Source organism: Aegilops tauschii, chromosome 2, assembly GCF_002575655.3.
Source record: "Aegilops tauschii subsp. strangulata cultivar AL8/78 chromosome 2, Aet v6.0, whole genome shotgun sequence".
In the NCBI taxonomy this organism is placed as follows: domain Eukaryota; kingdom Viridiplantae; phylum Streptophyta; class Magnoliopsida; order Poales; family Poaceae; genus Aegilops; species Aegilops tauschii.
In genome coordinates this window covers 71,883,920-71,902,802 of record NC_053036.3, presented here as the reverse complement: position 1 = coordinate 71,902,802, position 18,883 = coordinate 71,883,920, and the positions used below count along the sequence as shown (strand labels likewise).

General features: G+C 47.1%; 4 protein-coding genes across 7 annotated transcripts; 3 read left to right on the top strand and 1 right to left on the bottom strand.

Moving 5' to 3' along the window:
* The first annotated feature begins 681 nt into the window (after window positions 1-681).
* LOC109739779 (cation/calcium exchanger 1) lies at window positions 682-3,113 on the top strand. 2 transcript variants are annotated; one of them, XM_020298831.4, is made up of 2 exons: window positions 682-1,068; window positions 1,136-3,113. In XM_020298831.4, the coding sequence occupies exons 1-2, from the start codon at window positions 1,044-1,046 to the stop codon at window positions 2,929-2,931; spliced, it is 1,821 nt and encodes a 606-aa protein (XP_020154420.1). In that variant the 5' UTR covers window positions 682-1,043; the 3' UTR covers window positions 2,932-3,113. The 2 variants fall into 2 exon arrangements, with proteins under 2 accessions (XP_020154420.1, XP_020154421.1); XM_020298832.4 differs by having other exon boundaries at window positions 743-1,068; window positions 1,142-3,113.
* Window positions 3,114-6,369: 3,256 nt separating this feature from the next.
* On the top strand, window positions 6,370-18,419 carry LOC109739780 (uncharacterized). Of its 3 annotated transcripts, XM_020298835.4 has the most exons (5): window positions 6,381-6,561; window positions 7,169-7,226; window positions 7,340-7,384; window positions 7,472-7,590; window positions 18,170-18,419. In XM_020298835.4, exons 1-4 carry the CDS (start codon window positions 6,487-6,489, stop codon window positions 7,567-7,569), a joined length of 276 nt encoding a protein of 91 aa, XP_020154424.1. In that variant the 5' UTR covers window positions 6,381-6,486; the 3' UTR covers window positions 7,570-7,590; window positions 18,170-18,419. The 3 variants fall into 3 exon arrangements, with proteins under 3 accessions (XP_020154422.1, XP_020154424.1, XP_040257568.1); XM_020298833.4 differs by having other exon boundaries at window positions 6,370-6,561; window positions 7,340-7,590; XM_040401634.3 differs by lacking the exon at window positions 18,170-18,419 and having other exon boundaries at window positions 7,472-7,759.
* LOC109739776 (aspartic proteinase nepenthesin-1-like) lies at window positions 8,680-10,205 on the top strand. The gene has a single exon (XM_020298827.4). The coding sequence runs from the start codon at window positions 8,751-8,753 to the stop codon at window positions 10,080-10,082; it is 1,332 nt and encodes a 443-aa protein (XP_020154416.1). The 5' UTR covers window positions 8,680-8,750; the 3' UTR covers window positions 10,083-10,205.
* Window positions 10,840-17,567, bottom strand: LOC123497003 (uncharacterized). The gene is made up of 2 exons (XM_045232604.2): window positions 15,174-17,567; window positions 10,840-11,321 (listed from the first exon to the last, which is right to left on the bottom strand). Exon 1 carries the CDS (start codon window positions 17,421-17,423, stop codon window positions 16,419-16,421), a length of 1,005 nt encoding a protein of 334 aa, XP_045088539.2. The 5' UTR covers window positions 17,424-17,567; the 3' UTR covers window positions 10,840-11,321; window positions 15,174-16,418.
* Window positions 18,420-18,883: the final 464 nt, after the last annotated feature.

Here is an 18,883-nt window from a genome sequence, read left to right as displayed (position 1 = left end):
AGGACACGCAAAGATAAATGTTGATGCAGCAGTGTCCAGGTCGGGAAGTTTTGGGGCTGTAGGCGCTATTTGTCGTGACGGTTCTGGTGTCTTCTGGGGGGCATCAGCTGTGGTTTTCAGGAATATTGAGGATCCTGAGGTGCTGGAAGCGTTGGTGATTAGAGAGGCTCTATCTGTAGCAAATGGCCTATATATTCATAAGATATTAGTGGCATCTGATTGCAAAATGGCGGTTGAAGCTATTCGGAGGGGATCATCGCCTCTATGTGGTGCTATTGTTCGCGAGATCAACCAAAGCTCTAGTAGTTTTTCCTCTTGTTTAATTTTACATGAGTTTAGAACCTCGAATGTCCATGCCCACAAACTAGCAAAGCATGCTTTGAGTCTAGGGATAGGTCGTCATGTTTGGTTTGGTATTCCTGGAGATCTCTTGTTCTCCCTGTAAATTGTGTGACGGTTCAATAAAGCTTTGTGAGTTTGCCAAAAAAACAGAAAGAAAAAAGAGCAAGAATCTTGAAGCGGAAATTCAATGGCTCAAAAATCGACTTAGCCAAATTCATTTTTTAGGCGAATTACACATAGCTAAATTGAAAAAAAAAACATATCACCGCACCAGATCTGGAAATTAAAACATGTCACTGCTCGCAACTACCCGCTGGTCCCTGACGTGCTCTATGCCTCCACGCTCATTATTGTTTTTTGTCGCGAGGGCAATGAATCGGTGGAGGTTGCTGCCTGCCATCAAGATGGGGCGTGCGTCGACCTCACTCGGTTACACTTGGAACAATGGATGCAAGTCCAACTTGCGGCCAGGAAGCGCCGAGCCAGGAGGATAACATCACTCACACCCTGCGTGCCATTGACCGTTCTTAATTTGGTTCTTCTTCAATCAACCAACCAACTCATCACTCTTATATGTTCTTTCATTGTTGCATTCTTCATATCGCCACGCAATCTCTCTAATTACCTTGGCTTCTTCTCAGGCTGGGTGAAGCTTTCCCCTAATCTCGCAACAAAATTTTGGCTTTCTTCTTTTTCATGAGATGACTGCTCTAAACACCTTTTGTGGTTAGTGTACTGTTTTACGATGTGAGTATGTTTGTTTGTGTTTAATCACATGTCAAGTGATGTCCAGATTCAGATTCTTGCGCCCCCAGATACAAGCCAAGCAGAACGGGCCTCCACAGGCCTCGTGCACAAAGCTCGATCATGGCCACAGCGGCGGCGCGGTTACTCATCGCCTGCCTCAACGTCGCCTTCTTGCTCATGGCCTTCTTCTTCTGCGTCTCGCGCCCTGCCGTGCCGCGGGATTCGGCGACGTCCATGAACGGCTGGAGCGGCGACGAGCGCGAGGGGCACGGCCATGGCGGCGGCTGCGACGGTGCTCACCGGCGGCTGGAGGTTGACAAGGACAGGTGCGGCTACGACGCCGCTACATCATCGTCAGTTGCCGGCCGGTGCTACCCGCGGGGACGGGGCTACGTCGATTACCTGTACCTGTTCTACTGCGTCTGCGGCGACGAGCACCGGGCCCTTGGGTACGCCGCGATCGCCGCGTGGCTCGCCGTGCTCTTCTACGTCCTGGGCGACACCGCGGCGGTCTACTTCTGCTCCAGCCTCGAGGGCCTCTCGCGGCTGCTCCGCCTGTCCCCGGCCGTGGCCGGCGTGACGCTCCTGTCGCTGGGCAACGGCGCGCCGGACGCGCTCTCTACCGTCGCCTCCTTCGCGTCGGGCGGCACCGGGAAGGGAGCGAGCACCGCCGTGGGGCTCAACGGCTTGCTCGGCGGCGCGCTGTTCGTGTCCTCCGCCGTGCTCGGCGTCATCTGCCTCCGCGTCGGCGGCCGCGGCGTCGCCATCGACAGAGGCAGCTTCTTCCGGGACGCGTGCTTCCTCCTCATCGCCCTCGCCGCCGTCGCCGTTGTCCTCGCCGCGGGCGAGGTCAGCATTTGGGGCGCCCTCGCCTTCACCTCCCTCTACCTCGTATACGTCCTCGTCGTCGTCTTTATCCACGGCAGATCGCACGACGGAGAGGCAGAGGCGGCGTGGGTCGACACCACCGCCTCGTCGGAGCTCTGCAACGTCGTGGAGACGGATTTTTACCCCGACCAAGAACCGCTGCTCCCCGAAAGGGCGCCCCTCCTGCAGTACTACGCCGGCGACGCAACGAAGAAAAAGAAGGGCGTGTTCTGGTCGGCGGTGCGCGTGCTGGAGCTACCTCTGTACCTCCCGCGGCGGCTGACCATACCGGACGCGAGCGAGGAGCGGTGGAGCAAGCCGGCCGCGGTCGCCGCGGCGACCCTTTCCCCTGTCTTCCTCTCTTGCCTCTGGAGCCACGCCACCGGGAGCCCGCCCCTCGCCCTCCTCCTCGGCGGCATCGCCGGCCTGTCCCTGGGCCTCCTCGCCTTCCTCAGCACGGAGGCTGATGCCCCGCCGACGAAATTCCTCTCGGCCTGGCTCGCCGGTGGGTTCGTCATGAGCGTGGCCTGGGAGTACGTCATCGCGAACGAGCTCCTCTCCCTTCTTGTGTCCGCCGGCCTGGTGCTGGGTGTGGATCCGGCGACGCTGGGGATGACAGTGCTAGCATGGGGCAACTCGCTGGGCGACCTCATCGCGAACGTGGCCGTGGCCGTGGCGGCGCGCCGCGGTGGAGCCCAGGTGGCCGTAGCAGGTTGCTACGGCGGGCCGGTGTTCAACGTCCTCGTGGGGCTGGGCCTGTCTCTGTTGCTGTCTTGCTGGGCCGGGTACCCGAAGCCCGTAGCGATACCCTGGGAGCCCAGGCTCTACCAGACGCTAGGCTGGGTGGCTGCTGGGCTTTTGTGGGCCTTCTTCATGCTCCCGAGAAGGGGCATGAAGGTGGGTAGGACACTGGGCTTTGGGCTCCTGGCCATATACTTGTGTTTCTTGTGTACTACTCCCTCCCTTTTTGCTTAATTTAAAGGGTCCAACTAAAAAAAAGTATGAGTGGTAGAACAAATTTTGTACATTGCAAAACTGCCCAATTAGCATGTTTTTTTTTCTCAAAAAAGGTGTGTTTCTTGGTGCTTTATTCTGCATTAACTGCAGTGCATGCATATGTGGGCACTAAATGAGCGGGAACAGCCACATGCAGTGGTCAATTTTGTTTTATTTTAATGCATCTTAGAATCTAAAAGGGTGATAAAAAGGAATGAAAATGGACTAGGCACATTACTTGGTTTCATCAAATTTGCCAACTCAAGCACTACAATGACCAAATGATGGTGTGAGGCAGCTCACAATATATCGTTAGTTCACGCAATAATAGATCCATATAGAGAAGCAGTATATTCAGAACTACAACTCCTGGGAAGGCCATGATGACATACACACAAACAGAGCAAAAAAAGCTTTAGCGGCAGAAATAGTGGTCTACTTTATTGACGATGTAACTAAATAACATGCAAGAAGAACGAGAAATGTTGTTGACATCATATCAAACAACCACACCAAAATGATCAACATACAAAGAAAAATGAAGTTGTCTCTGGTGGTTAACTGAGCTGAATTTACCAAAGCAAAATGATGCACAATTAAAAACTTGATGCCTAAAATAATTACCTTGGACCATCTTAGGGAATGTTCCAACAAAGAAGACATTGACTTTCCCTTCTCAACCATAGTATTAATCCCTTCAACTTCGAACTGTCTCATATCATGGACTCTGTATATATGGATATAATTTACCAATTAGCCACAGAAAGCATGGGCACTGATAAGAAATCAGAAGGAAAACCAGAGAATTATTCTAATGCTTGCATCAAAGCATGGGCACATATAACACACTTGTTCATCTGCTGGTACTTTATTATCTATGAAGAAACTACTGATCAAATGTAAAGAACATGATAAAGCATTGTTATTGGTCTGAAACAATTGACTTGAGATGGTAAATATACCAAGCTAGAATAAAAGTCTGAAGTTAGGATATAAGTAGTCATTCAAATACATCATATGCAGATCAGTTAGAGGTCATAGGCCATGACTTGGCCAACACCATGAGGGCGCAACATGATAACACCGATAAAAAGATTGTAAATGAAGGTAAAAGGGACCATTATAAAACCATACAACGGCCAAGAACGATAATCGGATGAAACATGTTGGGAGGCTGGGTAGCCCAGCACCCTTTATAGGTACAATTTTGTATTACACTGTTGAGATAAGCAGAAGGAAAGGCAAAAGCATGCCAAATAAACACAAATTAGACAAGAGCGGTCAAATAAGCACTAAGTTATACAAAAGAGGGTGGGACAAATGAATAAAATTTATTTTTGATATTTCTTGGTAGAAAATTTCTAAGTAGCACTGAAACTGAAAATGTACATTTTGCTACAATAATATTGCTAGAAAATTTCACATGTTGCTTGATGGTACTCTACACATTGCGCTTAGAATTGGTTGCAATATACTCTCATGACATTTGATGATTTTAAACATGAATATTTGGATGAATAGTATTTGAGAACTAAAACTGAAAATAGGTATGACTTATTGCATGCAGTTATTGAGATGTACCTTTTTTCCATGCCTGTTGAGATGGTTCTTTTTCTATGCATGCTTGCATAATGAGGTGACATATGTATTTAATTTTGTTGGGCATGTGGTGAGCGGCCACTGTAGAGAGCTTGGGGGCGGCATCTAATGGGTATTAGATTATACCTCGTGCGTTGCATGCATAGAGAGATATAGGTTAGCCGAGGCTGATTGTCTAGATATAGAAGATTGGTAAATGTTTCCTACCGGTCGAACGCCTTTCCGGTCGCTCTCGCGCGCTCCACGTGGATAGACAAGTTCACAGGGCTAGAACACCTCTCCCCCTTAGCCTTATCTTCAATGAATTGGTTTTCGTCATTCGTTCCACACAACCCATCTCTTTCCTCGCGCTTATTTGATTACAACCATGGGTTGCCCCATCGATCTCACCATGTCCCTTCCCTCTCGCCATGGCCGCCACCCACAACCTCCTCCCTCCCCATCGTGGATGCGACGTGGAGCTGAAGCCCCCATTCCTTGATGATGCGACGGCCAGCATCTTAGCGAGCTAGAACCGTGACCATGGGGATGATGTGACGTGTCGGGAGAGGGGGGAGATGGAACCATGCCCGCGCGGTTTGCTGCAATGGCTACATCGACGAGCTGGAACCTATGTGGCATGCTGCAATCGCCCATGGGTGAGCTGCAACTATCTGTGCGGCGTGCTGCAATCTAGTACGACGAGAAGAGCTACGATGGGCGTGCGACTGGCGATCTTTTTTTGCTGGAACCATCTTGTTCGAGAGGTGCGACGACCGACCAATTTTTTTGTTGGGATGGCGAGATGTGTGTTGCGACCGACGATCCATTTTGCTGGAACCTGAGATTTTTTTGCTGGAACCGCGACTAGCAATTGTTGCAACCCGCGGATACGAGGGCAACTTCCTTGGTGACCATGACGACAGTTTCGCTACAACAGGACGAAGCCCGAGCTGGAACCAATAACTGGTTTGCTGTAGCCGACTTGAGTGGTTTTCTATGGCAACGACGGGGTGGAGTCTTGATTGTTGCTACCGGCGACCCTATTTTTACTGGAATCGGAGCCCTATTTTGTTGGGACTGGTGCCCTGGCTTGCTACGACGTCCGCCCTGGGAGCTGCAAACATGGCGAGTTGGAACCATCATCTCGGTGGCTGCTGGGACCGACGTCTCTAGCATGCCGGGGATCAGCATTGCGACATGCTGACCAGGCGATTTGGGCAACAAATATAATCGCAATAATTTCAGAGCCGCGCCGTGTTGGAATCGGCCAACTTCCACACTGCAACTATCGGCGAGCACCCATGCTGGGGACGGGGGTGATGGACCGGTTCTGCGAGGGCGGCGACAACAGGGCAAGCGATGGCGAACTAGCGGTGCTTCGAGAGTCGGTCGGCATGCATCCATGGCAGGGTCAACGGCGCTCGCTATCGATATCTTCCTCATGTGACCGTGCGTGTCGACGTGATTTTTTGAGCAAAGTGAAACCATACGAGGGGAGATGGAGCTGGGGCACATTCGACGGCTGGGGATCGAGGCATTTGATGGCTCATGCACGGCTTTCGGCCGTCGACCGCCGCCCTAAAAGATTACTATTACTTAAGGATAAAAGAGTTATGTAAGTAACTTACTCAGGCTAGTCGATCCACGCAGAGTGCCGCCCAAGAAAATCAATACTTATTTCGTCTGAAATTACTTGTCATACAAATATATGTATCTAGATGTATCTTAGTTCAATACATTTATTTCTTTTTGTTTCTGTAAAAAATAATCCGTGCAGACGAGTATTACTTCTCTTACTTCATACTTCAGGATAAAAGAGTTGCGACACTAACTTATTCTTCTACACCCTGCAAAAAAAAAAAAACAAAAAAAACTTACTCTTCTGCTCTGTCTTGCGTGTTTTCCCCTCGCCCGGCGCTCTTGGCGCAAACCCTTGGGAGGCAGAGTCCAGCCATGGCGTGCGCGCTGCTGCCTGCAGGTGTGGCCGCGGTCCTACCGTCTCCTCGCCGGAGCGCCGCCGCCTCGAAGGTAATTCGTCAACCACACTTTCTTCTACCCCCGTTTCATGGAGCAGGCATTCAGTCGAACAAGTTGTGGGCTCCGCCCCTAGATGGTTGACATAAACTGATGTGATGCTTGCGAGACTGCAATAGAGTTGGGCAACAAATATAATCGCAATATTTCAGAGCCTGCTAGTCAAAATTTTGTTTATTGGCTTGTATACATGACTGCCCCAAGATGTTCACCCCTTTCTGTTGTTCAAATCTGAAGGTTGTAATAATAGTCCTGCTGGAACTTGAGCCACTCAAATTTTATCTCAGGAACGCCGGAGTACCGCATTCCTCATTAGTTGCTACATTCTACTCCCGGTTTTCCAAAATATTCTCCTGTTGCCAATTGCGGTGCCTACCTTAGAAACAAGAAGCTGAATGATACTCCCTCTGTAGATCTGTGGAGTACTTGTGTTCAATTTTCATTACTCTGCATAAGAACATGGTAGATCCCAGCACCTAGTTCAACCAGGTGCTTAAATCATTCATACTATGTCTAACCAGTTAAACTCAATGGGTTGTTGTTGCTGCTGCTGCTTTCTCAACCACCTGAATCTGAAATTCTAATACATCTTTACTCACAGGGACAGCGGAGTCAAGTTGCGTGCACGAACCAGCTTCACTGGAAGCAGCCTTTAAGTGGTGAGTGCTGCATCCATTACAACCTGAAAGAATTGAATGGAAAAAGAGAAGTTATAATTCAGCATCTGATTTCATTTGGCCTGAGATTTTTATACTACTGATGGCAACTGCAGAGCTCCACAGACCCAGGAGCCTTGTTGGCTGCTGCACATGTTCAGGTTCGTCGACAGGAGCAGCTATGTCAAGATCTGTAGATGCTGTAAGTTTTCATGCCGATGTATCTCTGAGAGACCCTGTGGATGCAGTTCTAGGTGCGCAGATAGTTATCTCTGGCTACTGGATTGGTCCCGAGGTGGAAGATGGTTGTGGTCACGTTCATGCCATTCTGCAAAGAATTGGCTGATGATGTGTCATGGTTAACAAGGTGATTTCCCTAATATTCGAACATAATCTAGTCTCTACTCTCTACTACCCACAGAATCCATATTGTAATGTTTCTTTTGGGATGGATTAGTATGCGATCTCCTGCGGTCAAATCTGACATTGTGTTTGTTCTCGATGCCCCTGAAGCAACATGGGGAAATTAGACTGAATTTTGTCTACGACTTCTTTTTTCCGGGAGTGAGGTAGCTCTTTGTGATTTTGCTTTTGTAGTAACAGGATGCAGATGGGCTGTACCTAGCCTTTTTTTTCGATTCAGGGTCAGCTAGATCCCTGCCCGATAAGCCAGTAGAAACAGATAGCAGGAAACGTTCAATGTGTACTGGTTCCTAGAGCGGTCGATCGTTCGATCTGGGATCTACCCACATCCAGGGTCAGTTTAATATTGCGGTCCAAATTATATGACTAGAAAATATATTATTTGAAGTTTCTAATAATATAATTTTTGCGATATATAACTTGATCAAATTGTTAATCTAAAGGATACGCCGCAGCCCTAATAAATTGAAAAGAGGTAGTAACACTACTGATCGGACCCATTAAGGCCTTGTACAATCCAATGTGCTTTGCGGAGGTGCTTAGAGAAATAAATCAAGATTTTCCTAAGCACCGGTGCTTATTTGTTCAAGGTAGATGCTTAATTAGATGTCTTTTCTGTAGAAATAAAACTCAGTTTATTTTTCTAAGCACCTAGCATTGTTAACAAGACTGTTCGATGAATCAGTATCATTTCAACCATCGATATACTTGCACGCCTCACAAATTCATTCATATCCATCTAGAGATACTCAAGAGATGGATTTGTTAATTAGCCACCCCGTATCTTCGCTGCACTAAGTAATCGGAGTCACCAATGCATGCATATCCATCAAGAGATACTCCAGAGATGGATTCATCTGAGTCTATTTAAGACACGACCTTCAAATGAAGGACGCATGGATTTATTAATTAGCCACCCTGTATCTTCGCTGCACTAAGTAATCTGAGTCACCAATGCATGCATATCCATCTAGAGATAGATACTCCAGAGATGGATTCATCTGAGTCTATTTAAGACACGACCTCCAAATGAAGGACACACGCTCAACCGCCTTTCTGGCTTCATCGAACATAGCCCTAGTATAGAGCTCGGAGGAATCAACCATGTCTGTTTTATATGCTTGTAAGCTCTGCCTCCTCCTTGTTCTGCTGAATTCGGCCAGCCACACCGTCGCCGGCACTGTGGCACCACCGACACCGAGCGCGGGATTCAGTCTGCCTATCGTGTCCAACCACAACACTGCTGGCATGCTCGGGCAGCTTGGCGCGAACCTCACGAGCATAGGTCCGCACATAGCCCCCGTGGGGTGGCCCTTGTACGGCGTCCTCGTCGGCGTCGGCTCCGGCCAAACCCGGCACTTCTACAAGCTCGGGCTGGACCTCGTCAGCAATCTGACTTGGATGCAGTGCCAGCCCTGCGTGCCTGAGGTTCGGCAGGAGGGCGCCGTCTTCGACTCTGCTTTGTCCCCTCGCTACAAGCACATGAAGCCCACAGACCCCAAGTGTACGGCCCCCTACACCCCCTCCGGCAGGAACCGGTGCAGCTTCTACACCACCTCCTGGAACGTCGCCGCGCACGGCTACCTCGGCAGCGACACGTTTGCCTTCGCAGGCAGCCCCAGCGCAGGAGGAGGACACAACAGGGACGTCGACAACCTCATCTTGGGCTGCGCACACACGACACACGGGTTCGAGCGCCTGAGCCACAACATTCTCGCCGGGGTCCTGAGCTTGAGCAGGCACCCGACGTCGTTCATGAGCCAGCTCACCGCACGCGGGCTGACGGACTCGCGGTTCTCATATTGCCTCTTCCCCGGACAGAGCCACCCCAACACCAGGCACGGGTTCCTCCGCTTTGGCCGCGACATCCCGAGGCACGACCATGCGCAGAGCACGTCGCTGCTGTTCACTGGATCGGGCTACGGCCAAAGTAGCATGTACTACATCCGCATCGTCGGCATCAGCTTGAACAGGAAAAAGCTTAACGGGGTAAAGACGGCGATGTTTAGGCGGGATCTACAAACCCGTCGCGGGGGGTCCGTCATCGACCCCGGGACTCCCCTGACCAGGCTGGTTCGCGCGGCGTATGACGTCGTGGAGGCCGAGGTCGCGGCGGACATGCACAAGCAGGGGGCGCGCCGCTCGACGGTGCCGGTGCAGGGGTACCACCTCTGCTTTGGCTCGTGGGGCCACGTGCACTTTCCGAGCTTGACCTTCAACCTGTACGAAGAAGCGGCGAGGCTTTTTATCAAGCCGGAACTGCTGTTCGTGAGGGTGAACCATGAGCACCTGTGCTTCGCCGTCGTGCCGGACGAGGAGATGACGGTGATTGGCGCGGCGCAGCAGGTGGACACGCGGTTCACATTTGACCTCCCGGGGAATCGTCTCTACTTTGCCCAGGAGCATTGTAGTGCTGACACTCACCCAACTGTCTAGATCCTAGAGAGTACTATATGTATCTGCGCCGAATGCATTCATCATTAGTTGGTGCATAAACCGATGTGGGAACAATTTAAGAATAATGGGTTACATTCCTAATTATAATGCTGAATTTAATGATGATGATTGGTGCATTCTTACCCTCCTAAATTTTGCAGGATATTTAAGTATGAAATATTCGCTGTTTTTTCTTTCCTTTTAGTATTCACTATTTACTATGGTTTACTTTTTATACTCCCTCCGATGCAAGTTATCTGGAGGAAAGCCATGTATGCCAAAATGTGAATTTAGATTATTATTACCCTCCTGGAGATATAATAGCAAGTTGGGGAGACTGTTTGATTTCTACTGCTGCTCTACATAGTTTTTGTGCAATATGCCTCTGGTTTCTGCGGCAGCAAGTAATGAACATTACTGTGCGCTAGATCAGTTTCCGTGTATATGAATCGTGGACCGACTACTTGCTTGCTCGTAGACTGGTTTAGTAATAAATTTCACGCTAAATGTCAAAACATCCCTGAACTTGGTACGAGTGCTAGCCGATGATTTTCAGCTGTAGGCTATCCAGTGTCAGGCAATAGTTGTTGTTTGCACTGTTGCACATTTAGTAATTATTTGGTATTAAAAAAAGCAGTGGTGCAATTTTTGTTGAGAAACTGAGCTTTATCTGGTGATTTATGATCAGATTCGTTCTCAGGCCGCTTATAGTGAGCCATGCGGCGCTGGTAATTATAGCCTCCTGTGGGTTGGGGTTAAGAAAGTCTAGACATTTTTTTAGAGGAAAAGGGCTCCTGCCCCGGTTCCATTACTTAAAATGAAACCACAGAATCCAGTCTCATTACAGCCCGCGGGAGGGAGTTTTCGCTCCCTCCGGCATAAATCCACCTAAACACACGACTTTAAAACCTCTTACATGCATCATCTAACGAATGTCTACTGACAGAACATAAAAGGCTAATGCCACCAGCAGGAAGGCCTGATACCCGATATCTATCTCTTCTCAACCTTCAACGAGCAGTCCGCTCTCGATTCCATACCAGCCTTCTGCCTTCTTCTTCAGATAGTATTCCATCCACAGTTTCTTCTTCCTCACCCTGGCTCTGGCCAAAGCAGCAGAGGCGGCTGCCTGGACAGCTCCCACAGAGATGATATCAGACTCTCCACGCGTTCTCTTGCAGCCTCTTTGCATAGGATCTTCCATTGGTTGCAGAAACCTGCAATTCTTCTCAGGATCACCTGCACTCCCAGCCATGGGGCATTGTTAAAGCACATGTCTTTTCTACATCTCCAGATAACCCAGAGAGTAGCTGAGATGAACATATTTTCATCTTACAGGGATTTATGTTTCCTCCACTTGTCAGCCACATAACTAAAACCAGGCTGGGGCATACACCCCACAACCTTATGGATACTTTTCCACACTTCAACAGCAACAACACATTCAAAGAAAAGATGGTTACTAGTCTCACCTTCACAGCAAAACAAGCAACTAAGATCATCTAAATGTTGCCTCTTGCTCAGGTTGCTCCTAACTAGCAACTTATCCCGAGCAAGCAGCCAAAGGAATATATGAATGTTAGGTGGGACATGTAGTTGCCATATCTTTGGAACATGCACAGGGGTAATCGCTTTAAAGTTTACCATAGCATATAATGATCTAACTGAGTATCTCCCATTGTGCTCAAGCTTCCAAATAATAGCATCCTCCTCATCATTCAGAATAATAGACTGTGCAATGCTCAGTAAGTCAAACCAAAGATGAAGTAGCCTATTGTCTACACATCTTCTAAAAGAAATTTTAAGATTAGTACCATCCCAAACATCAGCAATAGTTTTGTTATGCTCATTGGCAATACTATACAGCTCCCAAAACTGAATAGATAAACTATAGGATCCAAACCACTGATCTTCCTAGAATTTAGTCTTCCTCCCATTCCCCACTTTCCATTGGTAGCCCATCTTTGCTGCTTTAGCAGCCCAAAGGACTCCTTTCCAGAAGGGGGAGGAGGCATTGCTCTCAGGACATGAGAGAATATTAGGGCTATTAGTCCTATACTTAGCATCCACAATTTTCTTCCACATTTTTTGGTCTCCTCTCTGATATTTGTCTACCCAAGCAGCAAGTAAACAAAGGTTCATATCAGCAAGGTTGGGGATCCCCATACCACCATACTGCTTTTTCTGAGTCAATAAACGCCAGCTAGCTAGGTGGTACTTATGGTGACCCTCATAGTTATCCCAAAAACAATGGGCCATCTGAGAGTTGATCAAGTTAATAGCCCATTTAGGGAATTTGATCATACTCATCAGGTAGGTAGGGATGCTAGCTAAACAAGACTGCACTAAAATTAACTTCTTCTCATAGCCTAGTAGTCTCCCTCTCCATCCTGCTGCTTTTTTCAATACTTTGTCAACCACAGGTTGCAAATCTTCTCTCCTCAGTTTGGAGTGATGGAGGGGAAACCCCAAATATTTCAAAGGGAAGGATCCCAGGCCACAAGATAAAGCTTGGGCCACACACTGGATCTCTTCCTCATTAATATTAATGGGAACCAGATCACACTTATGGAAGTTGATCCTTAAACCAGACATTTGCTCAAAGCAAGCAAGTAACCATTTTAGATTTTTTGCAGACTCCAAGTTATTCTCTAGGAACAAGAGAGTATCATCTGGATATTGCAAGCTGATGATCCCTTGAGGGAAGATGTTACACATCATCCCTGTCAGCAATTTATTCTTAGCAGCTTTATTAAGCATTCTACTGAATACATCTGCCACTAAGTTAAAAAGCATTGGGGATGCAGGATCCCCTTGCCTGACTCCTTTAGAAGTTTCAAAAAACACACTATTACAATCATTTATTCTAACCCCAACTGAACTCATGTGCAACAGAGATTCAACCTTCTTCATCCACTTGGGACTGAATCCTCTCTGATACATAATTTTTAGGAGGAATTCTTTACTGACTCTATCATAAGCTTTTTCATAATCAAGCTTAAAGACAAAACCCTCCCTACTGTTGGTCACAACATCATGAATTATCTCATGAGCTGTCACCACACTTTCTACTATGTATCTCCCTTTAATAAAAGCTGTTTGATTTTGAGAAATAATCTCATCCCCAATATCTCCTAACGGATTAGCCAGACATTTAGCAAAAATCTTAAAACTGCAATTAGTCAAAGCAACATGCCTAAATTTCTGAATAGTATCAGCATCAGGCTCTTTAGGAATTAAAGTTAACAGAGAAAAGTTTAATCTATATAAATCCAAGGAATCATGGTTCCAGGCATCTACCATCAGCATTAGGTCACTTTTAATAGTGTCCCAAAATTGTTGGTAGAAGAGGAATGGGAAGCCATCAGGCCCAGGTGCTCCTTCTGCATAAGACCCAAAGACAGCTGCCCTGACATCTTCCTCAGTAATATTAGCTTCTAATTTTCTATTATATTCATTAGAAACCTTTTCAGAAGGTTCCCAAAAGTTCTCATCTAGAGCAATATCCAGGGTTTCCTCCTTACCAAACAGTTGCTTGTAGTATTCTACAACAATGTTGATAATGCCCTTAGTATCCTCTACAGGTCCATCTGGGCCTTTTAGCACACTGATCTGCTTCTTTCTCCTTCTTTGATTAGCCAAAGCATGGAAGTAAGCAGTATTCCTCCCCCCTTCCAGTATGTTTCTCTCTCTGGATCTTTGCCTAGATTTAATCTCCCCTAACTTCCAAATATTTTGAAGGTCTAAGGCAATCTTATCCATCTTAGCTTTAGATGGTGGGGAGAGCATTTTTGTTTCTGACTCAATGTCCAAAAGGTTATATTCAACAACTAGCTGTTGCTTATTTCTATTCTTGGAGGCCTCATAGTTGGCACTCCAACCTTTACACACTCTTCTAAGCAATCTAATCTTAAATTGCCATTTGTCCATAGGATCTAAAATAGAACAGGGTTTATTCCAAGTGTTTTTAACCATCTCAACAAACCCCTCTACCTGGAGCCACCATTTTTCAAACCTAAATTGTTTATCTTTTGGTGATTTGATTGCTCCAGTGTCAAAAACTAGGGGGGTGTGATCACTACCCACCCTAGGCAGGGCTTTTAGCTGGACAACTGGGAATAAATTTTCCCAACAAGTGGAAATAAACACCTTATCAATATTAGCCATCACCAGATTATCCTGGTTATTGGCCCAGGTGAACTTCCTAGTATAATTTTTTAATTCAATCAGGGCATACTTATTAACCCAGTCATTGAACAGAGTCACCCAGTGTAAATTAACAACCCCAGTACTTTTTTCATCACTCTTCCTCACCAAGTTGAAGTCACCACCAATAATAGTAGGACCCAACCAGGCCTCCATAGTATTATGGAGTTCATTAATAAAGTCTAATTTAAGATTATCATAAGCAGCCCCATATACTGTAATAAATCTCCATATATTGCCATCCTTCTTATTTTTAATTAGGTAGGCAACAGAATATTGAAGGGTATCCACAGAAAGAATCTCAAAATCATCCTGTCTGATACCCACCAAAATGCCACCTGCTGTGCCAATAGCTGGCATCCAGTTCCAGGTGAACTCCTCATTTGGGTCTAAAGATTTAAGTTGACAGCTAGTAAAAGACTCTTTTTTTTATTCAGAAAATCCTACCAAGTCAGCATGGGTGTCTCTAATGAGTTTTCCCACTGCACTTAGTTTATCAGGCTTGTTAAGCCCTCTAACATTCCATATCAATCCTACTACCATAATTGAATTCCAATTTTCTACAGCTACCTTTTTTACCTGACACAACCTCAGCCCAAGTAGGGATATCACCTGCTGCATCACTACTGTGAGCACAGCTAGGTCCTACATTTGGTGAGGTTTTTTTGTTAACCCCCTCAAAACTAATATCTAAGTTAACAGGGAGAAAACATTCAGGATGTGATTCTTTAAAACTAGAAAACCTACCATTCTCAATCAGCCTAATGGCATGTATATTATGTGACATAATATCTACACCATCACCTAAGTTAAGCCCAACTTTCCTGGCTTTTGATAACAATTCCTCATCATTAAATGTAGAAAAGGAGTTATAGTTTGTGTTACCTTTAGGCATTTCCAGATCCTTTCTCTTCTTGAGGTCTTCAGCCTTCTGGATTGCTGTCCTTCCATCTCTTCTGATCCTAGTACTCATCCTGAGCGCCACAACCGGGCCCCAATTTTTTCCTTGTCCACCTTGAGTATTTTTCTAGGTTGGTCTCTCTGCTGAACCTTCATCCTTAGATTCTTCATTGAATTGTTCAAGCAGCTGGACACCAATGTTTTCTCCAGGCAGATTCTTCTGGATGCTTTTTTTGACATATCACTCTTCATACCCTGAATCACAACCCTTTTTTTTCAATGAATTCATCATCTCCATAGGGGTTTTTGACTGTGATGGGGCTCTTTGAGAGGTCTGATGGTTTTGAGAAGGGCCCTTAGCAGACCCTCTTTTGTTCTTATCCTTGTCTCTGTCAGTTTCCATTTCCTTAGGCCCTTGCATTTGTAAAACTTTTTCAGGATCTCCTTCCAACAAGTCTTCATCTGTCTTGTCTGACCCACCATCATTGTGGGCAGCAGCTTCCAAATGTGGTGCTGTGTCAACCATGAAAGAAATGAGGAAGAGTTCCTTGTCAATCTCTATCAGCCTTTCAGTTGGAATCTTGGAGACATCTCTTACAGCAATTTGCACTTTAACCTTCTCATAAAAACTTCTAAAGATCTCATGCCAGTCCACATTAACAAGTATCCCCAAGATGTAGGCAATCTGAGAGATTACTTTCCATGAAAGCTTGTTGACTGGGATTCCTATCATAGTGACCCACACCTCCTGTAGCTCAGCATATGCCACTTCCTCACCATCCCACCTATCAAAGGAGACAATCACTCCTTTCTTTTTGAGGTTGATAGATGGGAGCTCCACCAAGTCCTTAACCTTCTTGTGAGGAGGAAATCTGACCAGGAACCTTTTTTCTGTTAGTTGTCTCACTTGCCAAGGCCAGTTGGTTTTCCAAATCTCAGAGAAGTTATGTTTCAGTTCTTGAGTGGTGATAGATCCTTCCTCAATCACAACCACACAGACATTGGTCAAGTTTAACCATTTGATAGCATCCTTGCCCTCAGACTCAATATGGAAGAAACCTAACCCAACATTGCCACTTCCAAAATACTGAGCTGTGGCTTGAGGCTTATACCATTCCAGGCAATTATCCATATGGTGTCCTGCCTTGTGACATATGAAACAATTTTTTGGAATGGGGCATGTCCCAACAAAATGAGCTGGTTATCCACAATTGTAGCATATCACATCTTTCAGTTTTGGATCATAGTTGATAACAACCTCTTCCTTTCTGTTTTGACTACTGTCAGCTTTGTCAACACTGCTTGATTTCCCCTGCTGTTCCTTCTGGGAATTGAAGCTCTTGGTCTTCTTCTGCTGCAAGTTTTGCTGATTCTGTTGAAAGGTGCTTGACTGCCCTTCCCCAAAACCCTGGAATTGTGGCCCAGATTGGAACTGAGTAGGTGGAGGACCATACTGTTGCTGCTGTTGCTGCATAACTGGCACTGCAGGAAGGAATTGTTGCGGCCACTGGTTGAAATGGGCGAATTGTACACCCTGCCATGGCTGCATCCCTTGCATTCCTCCCTGCCCATGAAATTGCTGAATAGGGACAAAGTTACCTTGATGTGCTTGTATGCCAGGGGGGCTTGGTGGTGGAAGCCGCTCAACTGCTGCGGCATCTGCTGCATCTGCCCCTGCGTTGAAGATCGACTCTGATCACTGGTCGCGTGAGAAGTATTGCCCCGACCAGCCCCTCCACCACCACCACGGCGGCCGCCTCCTCTGTTCCCTGTCACACCCATCACTACCTCTGCGTAGGTCGCTCTGCCCGATTCCTTTTTCCACGGATCTTTGGAGAAACTAAATTTCTTCGGCACTTGCTGACGCTTATCTGCTTCTTTGGCTGGGTGGCAATCGCTAGCTGCGAAATTTTTGGCTAGGAACAGATCCTTGCGGATCCAAACTAGCCTGCCGCCGGCGGCAGAAACCCTAGCTCTCCTTGGTGAGGGAACGGACCAGAGCTGCCCGTATATATCCACCAACTCCTCATCATCACTCTGCGGACGCGTCTTCTGTGAATACGCTTTCCCTGCCTGATAGCGTACTTCCTGGCCCAATCCAACTTTATCCGAGGCCTGCAGGCTGACCCGCGGGGCCCTTCCCCCCGGATCCCAACGGTCCTTGAATCCATGGATGCAGCTCGCCAGCGCAGTTGATTCTTCGATGGAGCTGCTCTGAACGGAGAAAGGCGGCATGGAGACCCGTACCTGGCTTCCAAAGGAATGTATACATTCCCAATTGCAACCTTCATTCGATCCCCTGCCTCCCTTTCCTGCTTCACCACGGCTCCCGGCGGAACAGCCGCCATCTCGCCCGTTGAACACGCGATGTGGACGACGCCTCTGCAACCGCTCAATCCAGCACTTGATCCGGCTCGAGGTGCTCCCCTAATTGGAACAAACGATCCGCTTCCTCTTCCGTCACTCTCGCCATGATACGCTCGACGAGAGCCAGCTTGGTTTCCTTCGCCTTCTCCGTCGCGCGCACCGCCGCCTTCTCCGCCTTGTTCGCCGCCCGCAGCAGCACCTCCAGGTCTTCGACCGACGAGCTCCTCTCGCTCGAGGCTCCTCTCATCTTGAGCTGGATCTGGATTCAAGACGACCCCCAGACCAACTCCGAGACCAGAGCGACCGAGCGAGCGGATCCTCGCGTTCCTTGTCGCGCCGGAGAGCGCGCTGCCAGCCGGAATCGGGGAATAGTGGTGGTTGGTGGCGGTCGTCGGCGTGGATGGGGAGGGCGATGGGAAGGGCGATGGAGACGCGCTCATGGGAAAGTCTAGACATTTTCTTTGAATCGAATCGATTGACGCATGAGCTTGCCTTTTACCAGATCTACAAGTATTTTGTTGCGTGTGCGGCTTGTTTTACATATTTGCGCTCTACATTCTAGGGTGTGTGATGTGTCAAGCTGTTGTTGACTTGATGCGTGTGTTGTGCTTCAGATGCAGGCATTGTTTGGTGCTGGTGCCATTGAGATTGATGGTGACGATGTTGTTACTCCAAAAGGTCGCAAGATTATCGTATAATGGCAAGACGAGCTGGATCATGCAACTTGTGCTTTGCTTGCTGGCTGGCGAGTGAACTAGTGCTGAAATTGATGCCAATTACTCCTTGTTTATGTGTTTTCGCCAACTGTGGACTTCAATGCAATGGAATCTTTCAACGAAAGTAACATGGTGAAGATGACTTTCTTGTGTTGCCCATTGTCTACGTATGTTTAATTTCCTGGTTGGTTCATTTCGGAAATGATGGGTTTTTACTACCACAAGCATCCTTTTGTTCAACCATCAATGGTTGCACCAGGCCCCTGTAGTTCATTATAATTTTTTGCGTGCCCACCCTGAGCAGAGTTTTAGATTTTGTTTGTGTTGATGATAGGTACTCCTTATGACTAGTGTCAAAATTGATGTCAATTACTCCTTTGGAATTCTTCAATGAAATGAATTTAATGAACCAATAGTTATATTATATGATTTCAACCAGAAAAATTGGCTGACTCGCCTTCTTAGTAGAATTAATGATTTAGCACAGAGGAAATATAAATCTCTGATTTATCACGAAAAGCATGCTTGAACATACACATGTGACGCGTGTGTATGAGTTGCGCTTACGACCAAGCAAGTAGACTTCATAAAATTATTTCTATGGAGAGAAAA

Bases quoted from the DNA above. Each gene is read 5' to 3' on its own strand.
- LOC109739780 (XM_020298833.4), top strand. From the start codon at position 6,487: ATGGCGTGCGCGCTGCTGCCTGCAGGTGTGGCCGCGGTCCTACCGTCT. The intron at 6,562-7,168 runs GTAATTCGTCAA...CTTTACTCACAG, and splicing joins GGAGCGCCGCCGCCTCGAAG to GGACAGCGGAGTCAAGTTGC. The intron at 7,227-7,339 runs GTGAGTGCTGCA...TGGCAACTGCAG, and splicing joins CTGGAAGCAGCCTTTAAGTG to AGCTCCACAGACCCAGGAGC.
- LOC123497003 (XM_045232604.2), bottom strand. From the start codon at position 17,423: ATGCCGCCTTTCTCCGTTCAGAGCAGCTCCATCGAAGAATCAACTGCG.
- LOC109739776 (XM_020298827.4), top strand. From the start codon at position 8,751: ATGTCTGTTTTATATGCTTGTAAGCTCTGCCTCCTCCTTGTTCTGCTG.
- LOC109739779 (XM_020298831.4), top strand. From the start codon at position 1,044: ATGACTGCTCTAAACACCTTTTGTG. The intron at 1,069-1,135 runs GTTAGTGTACTG...AGTGATGTCCAG, and splicing joins TGCTCTAAACACCTTTTGTG to ATTCAGATTCTTGCGCCCCC.